Source organism: Nomascus leucogenys, chromosome 23 (genome assembly GCF_006542625.1).
Source record: "Nomascus leucogenys isolate Asia chromosome 23, Asia_NLE_v1, whole genome shotgun sequence".
Lineage (NCBI taxonomy): Eukaryota > Metazoa > Chordata > Mammalia > Primates > Hylobatidae > Nomascus > Nomascus leucogenys.
The window spans coordinates 32,667,417-32,688,329 of NC_044403.1; the positions used below are offsets into that span (position 1 = coordinate 32,667,417).

Here is a 20,913-nt window from a genome sequence, read left to right on the forward strand (position 1 = left end):
GAGAAACAAGAGCAGACAAATTCAAAGGTTAACAGAAGGCAAGAAATAACTAAGATCAGAGCAGAACTGAAAGAGATGGAGACACGAAAAACCCTTCAAAAAATCAATGAATCCAGGAGCTGGTTTTTTGAAAAGACCAACAAAATTGATAGACCGCTAGCAAGACTAACACAGAAGAAAAGAGAGGCCGGGCGCGGTGGCTCACGCCTGTAATCCCAGCACTTTGGGAGGCCGAGAAGGGCGGATCACGAGGTCAGGAGATCGAGACCATCCTGGCTAACACGGTGAAACCCCGTCTCTATTAAAAATACAAAAAATTAGCCGGGCGCGGTGGCAGGCGCCTGTAGTCCCAGGTACTTGGGAGGCTGAGGCAGGAGAATGGTGTGAACCCAGGAGGCGGACCTTGCAGTGAGCCGAGGTTGCGCCACTGCACTCCAGCCTGGGCGACACAACGAGATTCTGTCTCAAAAAAAAAAAAAAAGAAGAAGAAGAAAAGAGAGAAGAATCAAATGGACACAATAAAAAACGATAAAGGGGATATCATCACTGATCCCATAGAAATACAAACTACCATCAGAGAATAATATAAACACCTCTACGCAAATAAACTAGAAAATCTAGAAGAAATGGATAAATTCCTGGACACCTACACTTTCCCAAGACTAAACCAGGGAGAAGTTGAATCTCTGTATAGACCAATAACAGGCTCTGAAATTGAGGCAATAATTAATAGCCTACCAACCAAAAAAAGTACAGGACCAGATGGATTCTGGTCAGGTAGCAAATAAAATATAAAATGCTTAATTTTGAATCTCAGATAAACAACCAATAATGCTTTTTAGCATAAGTATGTCCCAAACTAAGCTTGGGACATATTTATGCTAAGAAATTATTCGTTGTTTATCTAAAATTCAAACTAACTGGGCATCCTGTATTTTAGTCTGGCAACCCTAAAAGGCAAGGGCCAAAAATGCCGGAGGCAAGCCAACAGATTCCAGGAGGGACTACTGGTGGAATTTGGACTGATGCTCTTTTTAATATATTTAACTTTTTAAAAAAGCCTCTTTTCTTTCTTTTTACCAGCTTTTCACTAGCTTTTTAAAAATTGTGGTAAAACATACACAACCTAAAATTCACCGTCTAAACCATTTTTAAGCATACAGTTCGGTGGGATTAAGTAGATTCACACTGTTGTGCCGCCATCACTACCATTCATTTCCACCACCCTTCCATCACCCCAGCCTGAAACTCTACCCACTGAACACAAGCTGCCCAACTCCGCCTTGCTTCCCCATTCCTGGCGACCACTACTTCTGTCTCTGTGAATTTTGACTATTCTAGGCACCTCACAAAAGTGGACTCATACGATATCTGTACTTTTGCGTCTGGCTTCTCTATTTAATTCTTAAAGGGGGGCGGGAACTAAGCAGATCACAAGGGAGCTGCCCGCAGAGGTAAAGACAAGGTCAGGTAGGCTGAGAGACGCAGGAAAGCGGGTCAAGGTGTAGGGCTGGAGGGCAGGGGCGGGCCCTGGGCCTGGGCTGGGGGTCCTGCCCCAGGGCGCACCCAGGGCGAGGGCTGCCCGGAGGAGCCGAGGCTGGCGGACAGCTTGACCCTAAGCTTGAGGGGACAAAGGACGGAAGTCTAGGAAACGGGTCTGCAGAGCAAAAAGCACGGGTAGGGGCGGCCTGGCGCTCGGAAAACAACGGATGGGAGCCGTGTGCACGTCGGGAGCTCGGAGTGAGCGTGAGTTCCGTGCCCAGGCCCGCGACTCGGCCCGCCAGGACAGCGCTCCGGGTGGACGGGGTCCGGCAGCCGCGCTCGGGGAGGGCGCCGCGGAGGGTGAACGGCGGCGTTAGGACCCGGAGGCGCGGGCGGACTGCGGGCGGCGGGGCTAGGACCCAGCGGCTCCGGCAGAGCGGAAGCGGCGGCGGGAGCTTCCGGGAGGGCGGCTCGCAGGTGAGGAGGCGTCCGGGGCCGCGGGAAGTAGAGTCGTGGGGGCCTGGCGGGGCGAAGTGGGGGACCCGGAGGGGCTGGAGGGAGGCGGGCGGGAGGTCCGGGACCGTTCCTGACCGAGAAGCCTGCACCAAGCTTGTGTTCCGCGGCCGCTGCCCGGTGCCCGGCTCCACTGCGAACGCCGCCGCTGGGCCCCGACCGCCCGGGAGGCGTCTTGGGCTCGCCCCGGAGCCTCCTCCCTGGAGCCGCGCCCTGCACCTGGCCTTGCCCGGCCCTAGTAGGGAAGCCAAGGCTTGTGGGGCGCAGGGACCCGGGCTCTGCGGGGTCCCGGTTCCGCCTCCCCACTCCTGCGTCTTCCCGCCCCGGCCGGGTTCTGGGAAGCCTCTCGCGGCCCTTCCGCAGGTGCCGCCCGCCCGGAGCGCCTGGGCCCTCGTAGGGGACCCCACTTCTCTGACACCGCGTTGGGTTCCCGGGGCCTACAGCGAGGCCTGTAACTCGGGGAGAGACCCTGGAGCGGGGTGTGGGAGAACGGTCTGCAGGAAGGGCTCCGAGCACTCCGAAATTACAAACCGTGGTCCCAAAGAGGCGTGCTGTGTCTGGGAGTGCACGGTTTACATTCTCTAAAGCAGTGCTGTCGACGAGAAATATTGTGCGATACACATGTACAAGTTTTGTCACTTAAAAAGAATTTGAAAAAACTTCATAGATGCAAGAAAAACACCATTATTAAAGAATACTCATGCATTTATGGAATGCATTGAAGAGTTAACAAAATGGATAGGCAGGAAATATCGCAGACCTAGAATAAATTGCAGTTATCCACCGTGGAACTGAGGAGCTAGGGTTTCTCATAAAACTTCCTGATAGAAGACGACTTTTGATAAAAATTTATTTCCCCAAACAAAATCCCCTGTCTTCTCAACTAGTTATTATCTGTCCACTAAATAAGAGGTGGTCCGTCACTTCTTCAGATGAGCACTACAGGCTTTTCAAAAGATGATTGCTAATTGTTAGATTCCCTTGTTGTTCCCTCAGTATCAAAAACAGATCTAATTTAGGTTTACATAAAGACAAAGTATCAAGATATGGTGACTTACGGTTGGTACTGCTAACGAAATGGACTAAGATTTGCGTTATTAATGCATGAAAACAACAAAACATATCAATAAATAACAAAAAGCTTGGAATTCAGAAAACAGATCCAAGTCTGGGCTTGATCTCAAGCTAGTGTTTTGATGTTGAAAAAATGTTATTTGGTCTTTCTAACCCCATTTTCTTATCTAAAATTGGGGATGATGATAAATTCACTGATAATAAGAGTTAACTGAGATTATTGAAGAGTCAGAATGGTTCTAACATATGTAGATATTATTAGTCGTACTGTAGCATAAGAAAATACTGTCTGCTGAAAGAGGGACAATGAAGATTATCTCCATGATCATTTAAAAGCCACCACATATAGGAAGAAGGGGCCATAAAATGATAACGTTATGATGATTAATTCTGATGCTTAGGTCAGAGTCCATTCTAGGATATCTCCTGCCCAAAAAGAGCAGAGACTCATTTCTTTGGAATCACAGGACGCTGAGTGAGAGGAAAGAAAAAGAAAAGAAATATTTAAGTCACATATGTGATTTCTGAAAGTAAAAAGAAACAGATGAAATTAGTAATGTATTTTTAAAATCCAGTATATCCCAAATATGGTTATTTTAGCATGTAGTCAATATAAAATAATAAGATATTTTACATTCTTTTTTTCTAGTCTTTGAAATTTGATGCATAGTTTACACTTACGGCACATCTCAATTCAGACTGTCCACATTTCAAGTGCTTAGTGGCTGCATGTGCCTGGTGGCTACCGTATTGGACAGCACAGGTCTGAGGATTTCATTCCTGCCACAAGTCCCAACTCCTAGCTTTAATTTTGAGTGTTTTTAACAAACTGGCCTCTGTTTGTCATTCTTTCTTCTAGTACTTCCCCAAGGATGATTGTACCAGCACTCTAAGACCGCTTGCTGTTCCCCTACACACTTTTTGTTCAAGCTGTTTCTTTTACCTGGAATGCTGTCTTTGCACCTTCTTCCTGGACCTGGTTCACTCTTGTTGCCCAGGCTGGAATGCAATGGCGCGATCTCGGCTCACTGCAACTTCCACCTCCCCGGTTCAAGTGATTCTCCTTCCTCAGCCTCCCAAGTAGCTGGGATTACAGGCATGCACCACCACGCCCGACTAATTTTGTATTTTTAGTAGAGATGGAGTTTCACCATGTTGGTCAGACTGGTCTTGAACTCCCGACCTCCGGTGATCTGCCTGCCTTGGCCTCCCAAAGTGCTGGGATTACAGGTGTGAGCCACCGCGCCCGGCCGAGAGGCACACATTCTGCTAAGAGCTTTTTCCTGACTCCCCTAACTCCAAAAGGGATTTGTCACTCCTTAGCTTTGTACTCATGACTGGATTAGAATGAATTTAATTTGAGTTTAGTTGTTTTTGAGACTCTCTCCCTGGCTAGTGTAGTGTCTTATTCATCTTTGCTGTGATCATGGCCTGCACCTAATAGATGATCAGTAGATGTTTGCAGACAGAAAGTAAACCACTCATCAGGTATATTCAGTCCCATTCTTGAACGGGCTTGCTGCTTCCTTTTTGAGGAGATTCGTGTATGTACTCTTCTTTCACGGGTATGTGTGAGCAAACACACACTAACAAGGAATTCATCTGAAGATGTGCACAGGAAATATCTTGCATCTTTACCCCCTTTGTGATCTTACATATGGGAGAACTGATTTCTATAAGTTAGGACAGCCAGCAAACTTGCATCAGTATAAATACAAAGAAGGGGAGGGAGGAACATGCTTGAAAGGGGTGTGGTGGTCTCAGAGGGTTAGGTTTCTCAGTTGGCTGGGCATCAGCTGGCCATGCTTTAGTTATTTGATTGGAGGAAAAATAAGTGGGAGGTGAGGAGTGACTACTGGGCCCTGAAGAGTAGTCAAGGCAAGTACATATCTGGAAAGCCTGTATGCAAAGGAGGAACTCACTGCTGGAGAAGAAGCTGAAGAGCAGATCATGAAAAGTGCTGGCCAGAGGAGGGCAGAAGGGAGGGCTGGGGAAGCCAGCAGGGGGAGCAAAGGAGTAGGCTCCAGCTGGCTGAAGATGTTGGTGCGGTACGTTATGTAAAATATACAGATTATTACTGGGAATAACCACGTCTCAGCAGTGCTAGTTCTCAGTTTGGAGAATGGGAAATGGAAAGGATCAGATTCAGAGACGGCAACTTAATCAAGGTCACAGCATTTTAAACCGAAATGAAACCCCCTGGGCCCTTCATGCCACACTCATCCGTCCCTACCTACTTGTATTGCAACCAAGGGCCCCACTGTAGCACCTAGGGAGCAGGTCTAGGGCACAGTGCCAGGCCTGATTAATGTCTTCCTTACCATTTTCCAGCGAGGGGCTGTGATTAGGCCTATTTATAGGGGCCTGGTCCCTTAATATTCTGGCTGGTGCATCTCTTGCCAATCAAATCAGTGCCGTCTGCAGTGTGATTGCTGCTTTAGTGGCACCAGGGAGAGGAGTTAATTAAACCCAATATAAATAGACTCTGCCCTCACTTTGCAATTCCGGGAGTGTTTTTCCTTCCTGTCCTCCACCCCCACATGCACCTCTTGGCCCCCTAAGCTCTAGCCTGGGTGAGCAGGGCTGGATACTCCTATACCTAGAGTCACTAGCCACTGCCCAGTCTGTTTCGGGAGCAGGCCTCAAATTCTTCAGGGGTTAAAGTGGGAAGAACCCGTGTGTGCACATTTTTTGTGCTTTTCCAGAACTGGGTACCATTTGGCAGTTGATCAGGCAATCTCCCCCACTACCCCATTTCTACCCTTTTGTTTCCAGCCTCTTTTTTTCTCTGCAACCAAGATTTCTTGTTTATCCAAGGTGGGGAAGTGAACTGAGACAATGTATGGAAAGGGTGCCTGGCAGGTATCAAGCACCTGGTAGGGGGTCAGAAATGTTGCACCTTCTCTGAACTCCTCCATTGACCCTACAAATTCCCCAGTCCCTGGTCCTGCCCTTTCCCTCATTCACTCAGCAGGCATCAGCAGAATCCCATCTATGTGCTCCTGGCCTCCCACCAAATACTCTGTCCCCTGCTTCCCTATCTGTGCAGGCTGAAGCTATGTGCATAGTTGGGATGAGGGCTGTGTTGTCTTAACACCACCCTGCCCTGTGGTGGGTGGGTGCAGGTGGTCGTGGATGGCTCTGATGCTACGGCTCCCACCCACAGGCACCATGACGCCTGTGAGGACGCAGCACTCCCTGGCAGGTCAGACCTATGCCGTGCCCCTCATCCAGCCAGACCTGCGGCGAGAGGAGGCCGTCCAGCAGATGGCGGATGCCCTGCAGTACCTGCAGAAGGTCTCTGGAGACATCTTCAGCAGGTGGGTGCTGCCGCCCACCTCCACCTGATCAGAGGGCCATCCCTGTCCTGGGCAATCCCAGCAACGCACCCTCTGGGAGCAGCCCCCTTGGGGAATCCTGGTCCTGGGGAACCCATCTGGCTTCCCTGTGTGGGAGGGGCTGAAGTGAGAGCCCAACTTGGAAGCTTTTACTCCTGGGAGTCCGGGAGCTCACTCCCTTCCACCCCACTTAGCCTCCTGGTTTCCTGTGGTGGCTCTGCTCTCACAACTCATGCTTTTCCTCCCATTGGAGGGCCTATTCCTTCACTTTTTCCTGCAGCCAGCAAATGTTTACCCAGTAGTGCTCGTGTGCAAGGCAGTGTGGGAATCTCTGTATATCCAGCCATGGATAAGGCAACATACCTCTCCAACTGGAGCGCACATTCTGGCAGGAGAGAAAGACCTAAATAACCAATATGTGATTAGTTCTTCAATAACAGTTGTGACAAGGTCTATTGCTAATATTTTGTAATCACTAATATTCATATAGCGTAAGCCATGCACCACCACTGATTTGAGTGCATTAACTCACACTTATGAGCAGGCACTGCCGTCATCTCCATTTTATAGATGAGGAAACTGAGGCACAGAAAGGCTGAGAGACCTAGCCAAATGACAGAGCCAGCATTCAAAGTCATAGATCATGGCCCCGGGTTCTGTGGGTTGTTACTGCATCTGTTCAGGGGAGATGGGGTACTGTGAGGCTTGTCATGGGAGGCCTGGCTTGGTCTCAGGTCAGGGAAGGCGGATGTGCGGAAATGACATTTATGGTAAAGTCTGAGGGTTGAGTGGGTAGGTCGGGAAGAACATTCCAGAAAGAAGCACATGAACTACAGCCTTGAGGTGGAGGACCTAAAAGGAAGCCAGCATGGCTGGAGCACGGAGTGGCCATTGAGGGAGCCGAGCTTGAGGGGTGCAGCTTCTCGTATTGGCAGTGCTGACCTCGCACAGTCCTTGGGCTCCAGTGACTTCACTCAGTGTTTATCTAACATGAGTGAGTGAATGGTGTTTGCTGTGTTTTGGCAAAGGTCCCAGGGGTTGTCAGATACACAGGTCCTGTCTTTGGCCATAAGCAACCTGAAAGGAGGCTTGGTCTCCTTCCCAGGATCCCACACCATGCCTCACATGGTAGACCCCAGCGGGAAGTATGTGGCTGCCTGACTCAGGTCCCTGTCGTGGTCCAAGTCATCCCTGCCCTGCCCCTTCCCTGGTTGTCACCAGACCTGGAGCCCCTGCTCCTTCACTTTGCAGCCTTCTCTTCCGTCACCAACTGGGAACCCACCTCTTCCTGAAAGTCCTCCCCCACTGACTCACCGGCTTGCCCCAAGCTTGTCAAGAATGTCCCAGTAACCAGGGGACATGCACTGAAGTGACTGAGGGGTTACCTTGGAGTTGATGCCTTGGCTCAGATCCAGTCCGCCTGTTTTCTTCCCCTGTAACCTTGGACAGCTCAACCCCTCTAAGCCTCGATGTTCTCATTTGTGAAGTTGTAATAATGGTAGCTTCCTGGTAGAATTATTGTAAAGATTAATCAAAACATGCAAAGGAATGGAACAGTGCCTGCTACCTAGGAAGCCTTCAGGAAATGCTAGCTCTTCCCTGTTGGTAATCTTGACCCATACACTGCCTTTGGTCGCCATTCATGAACCTGCCACCAATAGTAACAGAAAGTGCTGGATGCACCTTTTGTGCTTATTGTTGTGCTAAATGTGCCCAAGGGACGCCTAGGGAAGAGGATGCAGGTCTTTAAGAGCCATCAGCTCCAGGTTATGGCCACCCCATGTCCAGCACTTAGAATGGAGGCCAAAACCATTCCCTCGGAAAGTGTGTTTCCTCGCCAAGATGGGGACTGCATGGTTGCCCTTCTCTGAGGGCAGCCCTGGATTTTTGGTGTCTTTCCTTTCCTGTCCCGGTACTTGGCACCTTGTAGACAGTTGCATGTTCCCTGCCCAGGGATGGGATGAGGAGAGGGCAGGAAGGCATTTCCTGGGTGGTGGAGTGCTGCGTTCATTGAGTGTGGGTTCTCCAAGCTGCTGGCACAGCCCAGGGAGGGGCGGATGCCTCTCAGGAGCCTTGGGCCTGAGTCCTGGCCCCCTTACTCCTGGGTTCCAGGTCACTGCATCTGTCTCTCCACCATGTGCTCCACCTTGTGCTGGACCTTAAGAGATACCAATTACGTGGCTGACACTGTGTCCTAGAGGCTGGAATGGGAACACATAGGGCGAGATGGATTGTTAATTGCTAGCATGAACCGCATGAGCTTCCCAGGGTCTAGAGTGGAGAGAAATGGGTAAGAATTGGTGGCACGCCTGTCAGAACTCCCCAAACCAAGCTAAGCAAAAATTAATCAATCAGTAGAGCAGTCTTCGGAGTAAGGGCTAAAATGATGTCCTCAGGGCCTGGTTTTGCTTTCCTTCCATGTCAGTTTGCTTCTTTGGGTCTGGCTGCATTCCCAGACAGGCCATGCTCTCGTGGTGGCAAGGTCACGTGACACAGGGTCAGGTCCAGCAGGAAAGAATGCTCTCCCGTGTCCCCACTTCCTCCAGAAGCCACACTCACCCATCCCACCTGGCTTGGTCCTCGTGTCTGTCCCAGAATCCATTATTGGGGCCAGGGGACTATGACACGCCACTTGGCTTAGACTGAAGAGCTCTGTAGGCAGCCCCACCTGAAGCTCTGGGACTAAGCCTGCGAGAGAGGTGGATTCCCCAAGGGAAATGGGGCCATTGCTTGAGTAAAAAGGAAATAGTTGCTGGAGAGGAAAACCACGTGCCTCCTCCACATAGGGCAGACTCCTGGAAGAGGGGGGCAAGGTAGGGAGGTGGATGTGCAGGTCGCCCTGGTGGGGTCTGGAAATGGGGGCTGCAGGCTTGGAGAGAAGCCTCAGTGTGGCTTGGAACATGGTGTATGGTGGTCTGCCAGGAAGGCCGGCCTGCACAGGGGTGGGAGGGGGGTGCTTCTGCATGGGAAGCAAAGACAGCGCTGCCTCTCCCTTGCACTCAGCTCTCAGGGCAGGAGAGGCTGACTTTCTGTGAGCCTGTGGGCCAGGCCTCTTTGAATGGTGCTGAGGGAGCTTTGCCTTGGTTCCTTTGTGTCCCCATGGTGCCATGGGAGGCTCCCTGGCAGGGTGTGGGGCAAGGCAATGAGTGAAGAGTTGGGATGAGTGAATTAGGGCCCATGGAGTACTCAAGACAGGATTTCAAGTTGATTCAGGAGTGTTAGGGAGCTGTGATTGGATTTTGAGCAGGGCAGGGATGGGACAGAAAAGTTTGGGGAAGGTTCCTCAGGCATCCGTCATGGAAGGGACAAGAAGGGAGAGAGAGTGGATGCCAGGGACACCCAGAAGCTGTTGTTGTAGTCAGGATGTGACAGGGATGAGGCTACAGACAGGGGACTTGCAAACAGGGAGGGCAGGTTGAGACATTCATAGGAAACAACGACAGGAAATGGTGACAGATAGGGAACGAGGATGAAGGGAAGGGAGAGCCAGTGATGACTGGCAGTGGAGTGGGGAGCACGCCGCCTCTCCTCCTCCACTTGCCCCTCCTGTGGCACTGGACAAGCAAGTGGGCTTTTCATTGTTCATGGGCTTTTTTGGTGGGGATGTGACCAGCTTTGAATCCCTCCCCTTAAACATGCTCCTCCTGCTTAGAAACCTCCTGCACAGAAGAGACAGGGGCAGAGGAGAGACTCTTTCCCCACCACCCCATCTCAGGCCCCAGCACAGCCCGCCCTCTGGCCTCACTGGTGTCTGTGCCCAGTGATGCAGGCAGGTGAGCTCCTGGCGAATTAGCATTCCAGGCTGTGTTCTCTCCTCCTGCTCTGCTGCAGCCGGGAGTGTGCAGAGACTGGAGGGGATGACAAGCACCTCCCAGGCTGTCTTCAGCTGTGCCCTCCAGCCCCTCCCTGCCCCCTTTTTCTGCCCCTCCATCTGCCCCCTCTTCACCTGGGAGAAGCCAGGCCCCCAAAATAACGGGCCAGATATGTCACCTGCTTCCCATGACGTAGATGACAAGGCAGGAGGGAGTTGGGATGGCACGGCGAAGCGGAAGGAACAGACTGTGTGTGGAAGTTTGGGTGCTGTCATCTGCCATTCCCCCTCAGCCGCTGCCCTAACCTCTTCCCCCAAGAGGCAGTGCCACTGCCCAGCACCTCCCACCGGGAAGGTGATTTTCTCTGCGAAGCTCTTGGTCCTTTTCTCCATCTTTCTTTTTCCTTTTCCCCACCTCTTCCTTTCTTCTCCCCTTCCTCCTTTCCCCTTGTCCTCGCTTCCTCCTTTCCCCTTGTCCTCGCTTCCTCCATCCTTCCTTCTCCCCTGTTCTCTCTACTGATTGGCACCTGGTGGCCCCCAAGGTTACACATTGCACTAGATCACTGCATAATTAGCAAGTCATTCTTAATTATCCCAGAGTGGAGAAGATAAAGGTGAAGGCAAGAGCCCAGCTTCAGGGTCTGCTTCCCTGGGGTCATGACAGAAGCAGGGGAGGAGAAGCAGTGAATGTGAATCTGGGTCAGGAGTGGGTGCTCCCTGCTTCTTCTCCCCAGCAGCCTCTAGGGGGACTGGTGTGCTGATGTTGATGGGCCATGATCAGCTCCTTCTCACCTTCACAGTAATCCCATGATGTAGAAGGGACCATTCCTGTTTTTCAGTGGAAGAAGCTGAGGCAAAGACCAGTTAGTGACCTCCCCAGGGTCACACAGCTGCTAAACAGATGTGAAACCCAGGCCTGTGGGGTGTTGTGGTTGTTGATACTCATTTCTTACTTCCCCAGGAGCCCTGAGTCCCTTTGAATGTGGATGTGTGTCGTCTGATTCGTCTTTGACTCCCACAGCCCCAGCACTGTGCTCTACAAATGGGATGCACTCAAGTTATGGAACAGTGAGGGGTGGAGTGGGGAGAAGGAGAGCAAGGGATGCTTGGAGATGGTCCCCTCCGGGGCAGATAGAGGAAGATGGGCCCTTAGTGAGACCACGCGCAGAACAGGCTGGGTGAGCCACTTCTGTCCCTCATGTCCACAGAGGCAGCTTCCTCTCCAGTGCTGGGCGAGTGTGCCATAGGGTATGGCTTCAGCACTGAGCTTGTAAACTGACCTACCTTGAAGTAGGCCACCAAGCCAAGGGTGTCTGGACCAGGAATGACAAACAAATGGCTCTCATGGCACCATTCCCCCACCCTCAGGGTGGACATGGTTCATCAACAGCCTGGCCCCAGTGAGGCCTACGGGCCTTCCCGACACAGCCTTCCAGACCATCCTGCTAGTCCGTGGAGATAGCAAATATGCTGCAAGCTTTCTGATCCTGAGTCTGCACTTGTCCTTGGCACCATAGCCTGTGGCCATCAGAGAATAGATTGTCCGGGTGCTTTGTCAACAAGCGCGATGTTCCTTAGTCTCATGGGCTCTTGGCTAAGGAAAGCCCCAGGATCATGTCTTCTACCTCCACCTTAGGCAGGATTTGCCCTTGGGGCACCCCTGGAAGGTGCTTGTGAGCTGGAACCTAATTGCTCTGCAAAGTGATGCAGTTGTTTGTGGAATTTTTTTTTTTTTTAACAGAACAGAGATCTGTTTCCTTGCAACTCTGCCCGCTTTTCCTGATACAAGTTTACTCACTTCTCCACCTGACAGTCCTTTTGATATTTTTGATATTCGAATGATCATATTCTGAAAGTCTTCTGATCTTTAGCCAGAACATCCTTCAGTTATCTTCATATGTCGGGAGTTTCTCACTCATCACCATCCTCATCACTCTCCTTGAGATGTTTGCTCATTTGTCACTTTCTGTTCAGCCAGCGGCTGTCACACATCAGGCCCCATCCCAGGTGCTAGAGACATAGCAGTGAATGAGGCAGACTTTGCAGTCTGCAGGGGAGTTCAGAGTCCTCTTCCTGTGTGGATCCAGTTTAAAGGGATGTGACTGTGGCTGAGGCGGGTGCCTGGCATGGATTCGTGCATGAGTCCAGGGCTCTGTTTTCTGTGGTGCCTCCAAGAGAGTGCATGGTCCCTGCTGATTGAAAGAAGGATGAAGGGCAGAAGAGGAACGGGGAGCTGTGTGCGCTAAGATCTCATTGCCTTTTTATGCTGACTAACATGTTTTAGCCCCTACTGAGCTTTTAGTTAACAGAGGTTTCCAGGTCTTTCTTCACCTGAGCTGCGTCTAAAACAAGTTCCCTCCACCATCTATATTTATACACTTGATTTTTAAAACCTAAATGTTGGGCTTCACATTTGTTGCTTGTAAATTTCATCTTGGTGATTGCAGTCTACCCTCTGGCCTTTAAAAATGGTCTGAGCCTTGATTCGATCATGCAAACCAGTTTACCCTTCCCCTGTGTGCTGGCCCCAGTTTTCTAACCAGGTGTTGAATGAACTGGATGGACTCTGCCAGATCCCTCCGTGCAAGGCTGGAATCAGTCCATTGTCCACCTGTGCCCTTTGGGGCTGTGGTTCATTTGGCTCCAATTTTTCCCATATGTTCTCTCCTCCAACCCCCATAGCTCCCTCTTGTCTACAAGATTTTGTTAGAAGCCGTCAAAATCCTGCTGACTCGAGACGCCCTGTGCTGCACGTTTTCCCGGGCACAGCAGGCTAATAATCCTGTTACAAAGAGAAATGCTGTGCATTTCGAGCAGTGCTGGCCCCTGGGACTCACCGCTGCCTTTTCTAAGTGCTTACAGATTCTCTGTGTAATAATCCATTCCAGAAATTTCCCAGGGCTCATTGTTGAGCTTGGTGTTTGCAACTCTGAGTGATCAGCCCTTCTGTCCTTTGTGGGAGCACCAGGACAGAGCAGCCTTTGTCCCTCCCCAGTCTCAGTTCCCTCCCACTGCCCCTGTGGACCTCGAATGCCGAGCTTATGCAACTACTGAAGGTCGTGTCGGCACCCGAGGCAGAATGAGGCTGCCTTGGGAACTAGGGTAAATTAAAACAGCTTGTGCTGGAGGACCCTTTACCGCAGACGAAGGCCTCTCCCCAGCCAGAAAAGATGGAGCACATGCTGGGTGGTGGCCCCGCTTCCTCACTGGAAGGGGATGGTGCTCTTCTTTTTTCTTTCTGAGTTGTGGCCACCTTCATACCAGTCTGTCATGGAACACTTAAGCTGCTTGGGTGCCTGCTGGTACTGCCAGCCCTGCCATGCTTGAGCCCCCTGCACACAAGGAGCCAGGAGTAATCAGGGCAGACCCATTAGGGCACAGGGACCCCTGGATCGTAAAGTTGGCTCTCGGGGGGCCAGGGCCTTCTAAAGTTGGTGGAAGTGGCTTTGGCTTATTGGGTCCGATTCTAGGCCATTCATTCCAACCTTTAGAGACATCCCAGCATTCCCTAGCCCAGAGTCTGCAACCCCTCCACCATCCCACATCCTCCTCCTACCTTTCCTCACGAACCCCAGTTGCACCTCTGCCTTCTCATCCCCGTGCATCACACAGGCTCGCTCGTGCCGGGTGAATGCTGAGGCTGCTCTGAATGTGGAGTGTGGCCCTGTGGGCAAGGGCTGGGCTCTTGGAGGTAGGGGAGCTACAGGGGCGACTGGGAGGAGGATGTTGTGTTACACACGCATCAGGGTTAACTTTGCAGTGAGAGCGGCCTTGCTGTGGCCAAAGAACATGGAAAAGCATGAGTGGGGTTATGTGCCTTACAGCATCAGGCACTTGAGCCTTGGGCACCAGGAGCCAGCCACAGGGATGTCTGGGGAAATGGCGTTCCATGAGATGCCAGCACACAAGAATGCACTTGGCACATCTGGGGAACAGCAGGCAGCTGATATCACTGGGCCCACCCCGCACCAGGGAGGGTGGAAGCAGGTGAGGAGCTAGATCACACAGAGGCAGTGGTCGGGACTCAGGGTTTGCTCAGTGAGCTGTTCACTATGTGCAGGGGCAGTTCCCCGTCTGAATTTAGGTGACGACACTCAAGTCCAGCCTTGCCAGTCTCAGCCTCCAGTCTCCATTCCCCCTCTGCAGAGGCCACTTTGTCTGCTGCAGGTGATCATGAGGGGTTGTGAAATGCTTGCCCCATCAATAGCCATGTGTGCGTGTGTAAATACCATCCTCTGTGTGCCCTGGAGGCTGTCCTTCAGATAGCATGTACAGGTGCCAGCATAGGGCCTGTCCCTACTGAGAGTGCAGGGAACTCAGTACCATCAACTCCTCGACCCTGCAGGTCAGATTATCCTTGTAGAGGCCCCCTGGATGGCACCAAGATCGGCCCTGGCAAGCAGGTGACCCTGACTTAAGAGCCCTTGCCTGAGGGCCTGGCCTGGCAGGTCCGCTGTTAGGAGCAGGGGGTGGGGAGCAGCCCAGCCACTGTGATCTTCTCCATGGCAGGATCTCCCAGCGGGTAGAGCAGAGCCGGAGCCAGGTGCAGGCCATTGGAGAGAAGGTCTCCTTGGCCCAGGCCAAGATTGAGAAGATCAAGGGCAGCAAGAAGGCCATCAAGGTAGTCCCCATGCCCCTGTGTCCTGAGGCTACTGGGCAGTCCCTGCATTTCCCCGTGCCTCTGAGGCTGCCCGGTCTCTGCCCTGCTGCCCACCTGTACCTTGGGCTTTCTTCTCGCCCAGGCTCCCGACTCCACCCTCTCCCGCCAAGCAATCCCAGCCCTCTGAGCCGCTTGGGGCCCCCTCAGGCTTGTCCCTGTGTCCACAGGTGTTCTCCAGTGCCAAGTACCCTGCTCCAGAGCGCCTGCAGGAATATGGCTCCATCTTCACAGGTGCCCAGGACCCTGGCCTGCAGAGACGCCCCCGCCACAGGATCCAGAGCAAGCACCGCCCCCTGGACGAGCGGGCCCTGCAGGTCTGCTGGCCACGCACATAACTTAGCCTGTCACACACCAGGAGGACTGGATACTGGGGAGGAGCTGGGGCCACCATAGGGTTCTGTGCCCCAGAGGAGGCTGACTGGGTTGGGGTGGCAGCTGATTAGGCCCAGCACTAAATATTCACCATCCCTTGGCCATCCTGGCCCTCCCAGGAGAAGCTGAAGTACTTTCCTGTGTGCGTGAGCACCAAGCCGGAGCCTGAGGATGATGCAGAAGAGGGACTTGGGGGTCTTCCCAGCAACATCAGCTCTGTCAGCTCCTTGCTGCTCTTCAACACCACCGAGAACCTGTATGGCCAGAAGGCAGGGCCGAGGGGTGTGGGCGGGAGGCCTGGCCTGGCTTAGTGGGGACCCAGGGCATCAGACACAGGTACAGCACATAGGCCAGGAGCCAGGGGGTGACTGGGGTGGCTTGGCTAGAGAGGCCTGGGACCCCACAGTGCACACTGTACCCCGATGATGTGGGAGAGGAACATGGGCTCCGGACAGCAGGTGTCAGCTTGCCTGACCCCCATGTCGCCCCTGTAGGTACAAGAAGTATGTCTTCCTGGACCCCCTGGCTGGTGCTGTAACAAAGACCCATGTGATGTTGGGGGCAGAGACAGAGGAGAAGCTGTTTGATGCCCCCTTGTCCATCAGCAAGAGAGAGCAGCTGGAACAGCAGGTGGGAGGGGCGGGACAGAGGTGGGGACGGGTGCAGTGGCCCAGAGCTCCTCTCCAGGCAAGGCTGTTGAGCCCCTTATTCCACCCATGGGGGGTGCACACAAGGTCTTGCTGGCTGCCCCTGCAGGTCCCTGTCACCTCTCACGTGTCCTAACCTTGCAGGTCCCAGAGAACTACTTCTATGTACCAGACCTGGGCCAGGTGCCTGAGATTGATGTGCCCTCCTACCTGCCTGACCTGCCCGGCATTGCCAATGACCTCATGTACAGTGCCGACCTGGGCCCCGGCATTGCCCCCTCTGCCCCTGGCACCATTCCAGAATTGCCCGCCTTCCACACTGAGGTAGCCGAGCCTCTCAAGCCAGGTGAGCTGGGTTCTGGGATGGGAGCCGGGCCAGGGACCCCCATGTTCACACACCTTCTTCCCTAGACACCCCACTCTTTGTGTTTCAGACCTGCAAGATGGGGTACTGACAGCACCCCCACCACCCCCACCGCCCCCACCACCTCCCCCAGCTCCTGAGGTGCTGGCCAGTGCACCCCCACCCTCAGCTGCGGCCCCTATAGGCCAAGGCGCCAGGCAGGACGACAGCAGCAGCAGCGCGTCTCCTTCAGGTGGGAGCAGCTCTTTTGAGGGCACCTCGTTTCTGGTGTGCTCAGTGCACTCCGGTGGATTTTCTGTGGGTTTGTTAAGTGGTCAGAAATTCTCAATTTTTTGAATAGTTCCCATTTCAAATATCTTATTCTACTTGGTTCATAAAATAGTGGTTTTCAAACTGTAGAGCTCTGGAATTCTCACCTCTAGGGCAGAGGGAGCCGGAACAAGTGAGGCTCTGGGTTCCCCATTCCTAAGTAAACCAATGGAAAGAAGGGGTCTAATAACAAACTCCAGCAACACATTTTTCAGTGTCCCTGAAATTACAACATTTCAGCTTTACTGTTGTATCTCCCAGTCTAACCCTAGCATCCAGAAGTGGCACAAAACCCTTCTGTTGGCTCATGTGTGCAACTGAGACTGTCAGAGCATGGCTAGCTCAGGGGGTCCAGCTCTGCAGGGTGGGGGCTAGAGAGGGAGCAGGGAGTGTCTGCACACAGGATGCTTGCACTCAGGTGGTTGCAGAAGTCAGTGCCCAGGCCCCACAGAGTCTCCAAAGGTCCGGCCTCCCCAACACGGGGCTCCTTGTTTGAGGGGAGGTGCCTTGGACACAATAAGCTTCCCCAGCCCTGCCTGAGCAGCCTTTCCTCCTTGCCCTGTTCCCCACCTCCCGGCTCCAGTCCAGGGAGCTCCCAGGGAAGTGGTCGACCCCTCTGGTGGCCGGGCCACTCTGCTAGAGTCCATCCGCCAAGCTGGAGGCATCGGCAAGGCCAAGCTGCGCAGCGTGAAGGAGCGAAAGCTGGAGAAGAAGAAGCAGAAGGAGCAGGAGCAAGGTGAGCGGGCCCTGGAGCCTGCGGTCGGAGGGCCTTGGGCAAGGTCGCCTACTCCCCTCCAGCCCCGAGTCCACTGGGTGCTTTCTGTCCCCACCCTGCTCCTGCCAGCCGGCCCCTGCTTCCTCTAGGGCACATGCTGGAAGCCCTGGGCCGCCACCAGAGGTCCTCAGCCCTCCTGCCTGGGCCATGGCTCCTTCCTGGTTTGGGAGCCATAGTGGAGCTTTCCTCTTTAAGCTCACCCAGCTCAAACTGTGACAAGGAGAATCTTCTTCGACTGCCGAGAGCGGTCCAAGGCAATGGTCGGCCACTGCAGCCTCCTGAGATGCTTTTGGAGACTGGACCTGAGGCCTCTTGAGGCTACTGATGATGCCTGCTGTGAACGCAGACACTGGTGTGATGCGATGCCTGCGCATGCAGCGGCAGTGCCCTGGGCACTGTGGTTTTCAGCTTGTACCCAGCGCTGCTTTTGCCTTGCTCTGTGACCCCAGGCAAGCGGCCTCACCTCTCTGGGCCAGTTTCCCCATCGTACAGTGGGTGCTGGCTCAGGGATCGACTGAGGCTCTGAGCTAACTGGGAAACAGTGGCCTTGGAGGGCTGGGGAGTGTCATGGGGGTGGGGACAGGGAGCCACGGGTCGCATGTGACTGAACTCTTCACTCTAGTCTGGCTTTCCCGTTGCAGTGAGAGCCACGAGCCAAGGTGGGGACTTGATGTCGGATCTCTTCAACAAGCTGGTCATGAGGCGCAAGGGTAGGAGGCAGGGCTGCTGCCCGCCCTGGGCCGGCACATTGTACTTCTCTCCTGCCTTTTTCTTCCTGTATTTTAAGTCTCCGGGGGCTGGGGGAACCAGGGTTTCCCACCAACCACCCTCACTCAGCCTTTTCCCTCCAGGCATCTCTGGGAAAGTACCTGGGGCTGGTGAGGGGCCTGGAGGAGCCTTTGCCCGCGTGTCAGACTCCATCCCTCCCCTGCCGCCACCGCAGCAGCCACAGGCAGAGGAGGACGAGGACGACTGGGAATCCTAGGGGGCTCCATGACACCTTCCTCCCCCAGACCCAGACTTGGGCCGTCGCTCTGACATGGACACAGCCGGGACAAGCTGCTCAGACCTGCTTCCCTGGGAGGGGGTGTGGTGATGGAACCAGCACTATGCGGAGACCAGCTTCAAGGAGCGGAAGGCTGGCCTGAGGCCACACAGCTGGGCCGGGGACTTCTGTCTGCCTGTGCTCCATGGGGGGACGGCTCCACCCAGCCTGCACCAGTGTGTTCTTCTCTAAAGAGGCTTCCAGAGAAAACGGCACACAAATCAATAAAGAACTGAGCAGAAACCAACAGTGTGCTTTTAATAAAGGACCTCTAGCTGTGCAGGATGCAAACGTCTCGGGGCAGTGACTTGCCTCCTGCCCCTATTGGTCCCTAGGCAGTGGGGGCGGAAGATCCCAGCTGACCAGTTTCTCTGGGGTGAGAGGGAGGAGAGAAGTGCATCAGCAGGGGCAGCTGTTGCAGGTGGGAGGAATAGTCTCCCACAAAAAAGGTTTCAGTGACAGACACGGGGTCTCTAAAAATAGTCATGCTGAGCCTCGTGGCCCTTGGCACAATTGTTGGTGTTGGGGTAGAAGATGTCTTGGAGTTTGCCCGAGTGGTTGAGAGGGAGGGAGGTGCCATCGACTTGGAGGAACTGACACCAAGCCAGGGAGATACAAATCCAGGCAGGGCTGTGGGGCACGGTGGGGAGCAGGGCTGCAGGAGTGACTCAGGAAGAACGTGGGGGAGGTGACAAGCCCTCGGGCAGGGGCCCTGTGGCCATGGGGATCTTTTTAAATTGAGACTGAGGGTGAATAGTCCAGGGCAGCTCACTTCAGTTATTATAGAAAGGGCAGAAGCAGATGGGTCTGCTCCGTCTCGCTTCTAAGAAGGTGGGCAGGACAGAAATGGCAGCTTCTTGCAGAGGCCCAGTGAGAAGCCTGGCCCTCGGCCACGCAGGATGGAAGACAGATTCGATTCCACAGAGGGGAGCTGCCCTGGAAGACCTAAAGGATGGCCAGGACCCACCATTTCTTCGGGATTCCCCTGTTTTCTCCAGTGGGCACTAGTGTCTGTGCCTGGGCCTGGCAACGCTCTGGACTCCACACTCTCCTGGGTTTCACCTTTGTAGCAGGATCCCTGCAGACCAGGCCCATGACAAACACCGTCTCCAGCGGTCAGAGCACTATGCTGGCAGAATCCCTTTGGTGCCTGATGGCCCTGCCTTCTTGGGAACAGAGGCAAAGGCTTTCAGTCACAGCTGCCTCCCCAGCAGCGCATTTCCATGTCATCCCCCTCCGCTTCCTCAGCCTCAGGTGGGAGACAGGGCAGGCAGCACCCCCTTTCCTCTTCTCCCCTTCTCCAGACCCCGTCTGTCCACCCAGCTGGAGGCAGCCAGGCTTGCCTATGGAGTGGTTGACGGCCTTCATGCACAGGTTCTCCACCAGAGCCTTTCTTGGGGGCCCCTGGCCCGGGGCTCTGAGTTGGGAGTGAATAGGATGACCCATGTGGACTGGTTCCTGCTTGTAGCTCTCCCCGGGAAAAGACTCTGGCAGGCCTTGGAGCCAGACCAGGAGGCTTCGTCGGCCACCGCAAGCAGCAGGGCTCCAGATGACATCACAGGGAAGATCAAGAGGGTGTGGAGGGGCATCCAAGCCTCCCGAGGAGACAGGAGACACCGGCCCAGCACAGCCCTAGGGGCGACGCCACTCCCACTCACCGCCTGCTCTCCTCTCACCCTCTGCAACACTGGAGACACTCACGGGAGTGTGATCCAAGTAGGCCGTCTTCTTCTGCAGCTCTGGAGACCTGATGCTGGGGAAGGGCATGCCTGCCATCACCACACACCTGGTGGGGGGACAGGAGACTGGGGCCGGTGGACATCAGGAGCTCCTGGGTCGTCACCCACACATCACCAGCTGCTGCATTCTACCGTTTCCTCAGCCCTCTTAGCAGTGCCTGCGGCTCTGCCCCTCCCCTCTCTGCACCTCCCACCCGGAGAGCGCTTGTTCAGCTCAGAGATCCCATCTAGGCCGATCCACTGGGTTCTGCTACAGCGATGGCCTGCCTGATCTTCCACCTGCTCTCCCAGGGCCAAAGCCAGAGCTGCTGAGCCCCTCCCTCCAGCTGGCTGGCCTGAGCAGTCACAGCCCGGCTTTGGGCTCTGAGGGCAGCAGACAGCAGGTAGGGGTCCAGCTGCTGGAGCGAGGGCCGGCTGCGTATCACAGCTAAGGAGATGAGCAGAAGCACTACTTACTGGCCTAGGTTGCACACTGCCACATCGGGGGTCAAATTTCAACATGAGTTTTTTGCGGGGACAAACCACATCCAAACCATTTTTGATCATAAAGTAAGACTATTCATGTTTTAAAAATAAGTCTAGCTTTGTTAGATTTTGCCTGATTATTTATGTAAGTGCAGCAAGAGCAAGAGCTGACCACATAGGGGCTTTCAAGCTTCTTTGCTGGAAGTTTTCATACAGAATCTCAGATTGGACTTTTAAAGGATTATCGAAGCTAAAAGCCAAGCCAAGAACATACTATCAAATATCAGCTGCAGTCCTTACAGCTTTGTGTGAATTCCTT

At 53.7% G+C, this 20,913-nt stretch overlaps 2 protein-coding genes across 5 annotated transcripts; one reads left to right on the forward strand and one right to left on the reverse strand.

Annotated features, from left to right (window-relative positions):
* Positions 1 to 1,280: 1,280 nt before the first annotated feature.
* Positions 1,281 to 18,675, forward strand: WASHC1 (WASH complex subunit 1). 4 transcript variants are annotated; one of them, XM_030804399.1, is made up of 11 exons: positions 1,281 to 1,959; positions 6,236 to 6,389; positions 14,728 to 14,839; positions 15,046 to 15,192; positions 15,370 to 15,506; positions 15,745 to 15,880; positions 16,042 to 16,243; positions 16,332 to 16,493; positions 17,148 to 17,306; positions 17,987 to 18,055; positions 18,197 to 18,633. In XM_030804399.1, exons 2-11 carry the CDS (start codon positions 6,241 to 6,243, stop codon positions 18,328 to 18,330), a joined length of 1,407 nt encoding a protein of 468 aa, XP_030660259.1. In that variant the 5' UTR covers positions 1,281 to 1,959; positions 6,236 to 6,240; the 3' UTR covers positions 18,331 to 18,633. The 4 variants fall into 4 exon arrangements, with proteins under 4 accessions (XP_030660259.1, XP_030660256.1, XP_030660257.1 ...); XM_030804396.1 differs by having other exon boundaries at positions 17,987 to 18,675; XM_030804397.1 differs by lacking the exon at positions 1,281 to 1,959 and adding an exon at positions 4,272 to 4,299 and having other exon boundaries at positions 17,987 to 18,675.
* On the reverse strand, positions 18,624 to 20,663 carry LOC105738865. The gene is made up of 3 exons (XM_030804608.1): positions 20,049 to 20,663; positions 19,833 to 19,933; positions 18,624 to 19,576 (listed from the first exon to the last, which is right to left on the reverse strand). The coding sequence occupies exons 1-3, from the start codon at positions 20,164 to 20,166 to the stop codon at positions 19,214 to 19,216; spliced, it is 582 nt and encodes a 193-aa protein (XP_030660468.1). The 5' UTR covers positions 20,167 to 20,663; the 3' UTR covers positions 18,624 to 19,213.
* Positions 20,664 to 20,913: the final 250 nt, after the last annotated feature.

Bases quoted from the DNA above. Each gene is read 5' to 3' on its own strand.
- LOC105738865 (XM_030804608.1), bottom strand. From the start codon at position 20,166: ATGGCAGGCATGCCCTTCCCCAGCATCAGGTCTCCAGAGCTGCAGAAG. The intron at 19,934-20,048 runs GTGAGTGGGAGT...TGTCATCTGGAG, and splicing joins GGGTGAGAGGAGAGCAGGCG to CCCTGCTGCTTGCGGTGGCC. The intron at 19,577-19,832 runs GTCATCCTATTC...TGTGACTGAAAG, and splicing joins GCAGGAACCAGTCCACATGG to CCTTTGCCTCTGTTCCCAAG.
- WASHC1 (XM_030804396.1), top strand. From the start codon at position 6,241: ATGACGCCTGTGAGGACGCAGCACTCCCTGGCAGGTCAGACCTATGCC. The intron at 15,881-16,041 runs GTGGGAGGGGCG...CTAACCTTGCAG, and splicing joins GAGAGCAGCTGGAACAGCAG to GTCCCAGAGAACTACTTCTA. The intron at 16,244-16,331 runs GTGAGCTGGGTT...TTTGTGTTTCAG, and splicing joins AGCCGAGCCTCTCAAGCCAG to ACCTGCAAGATGGGGTACTG.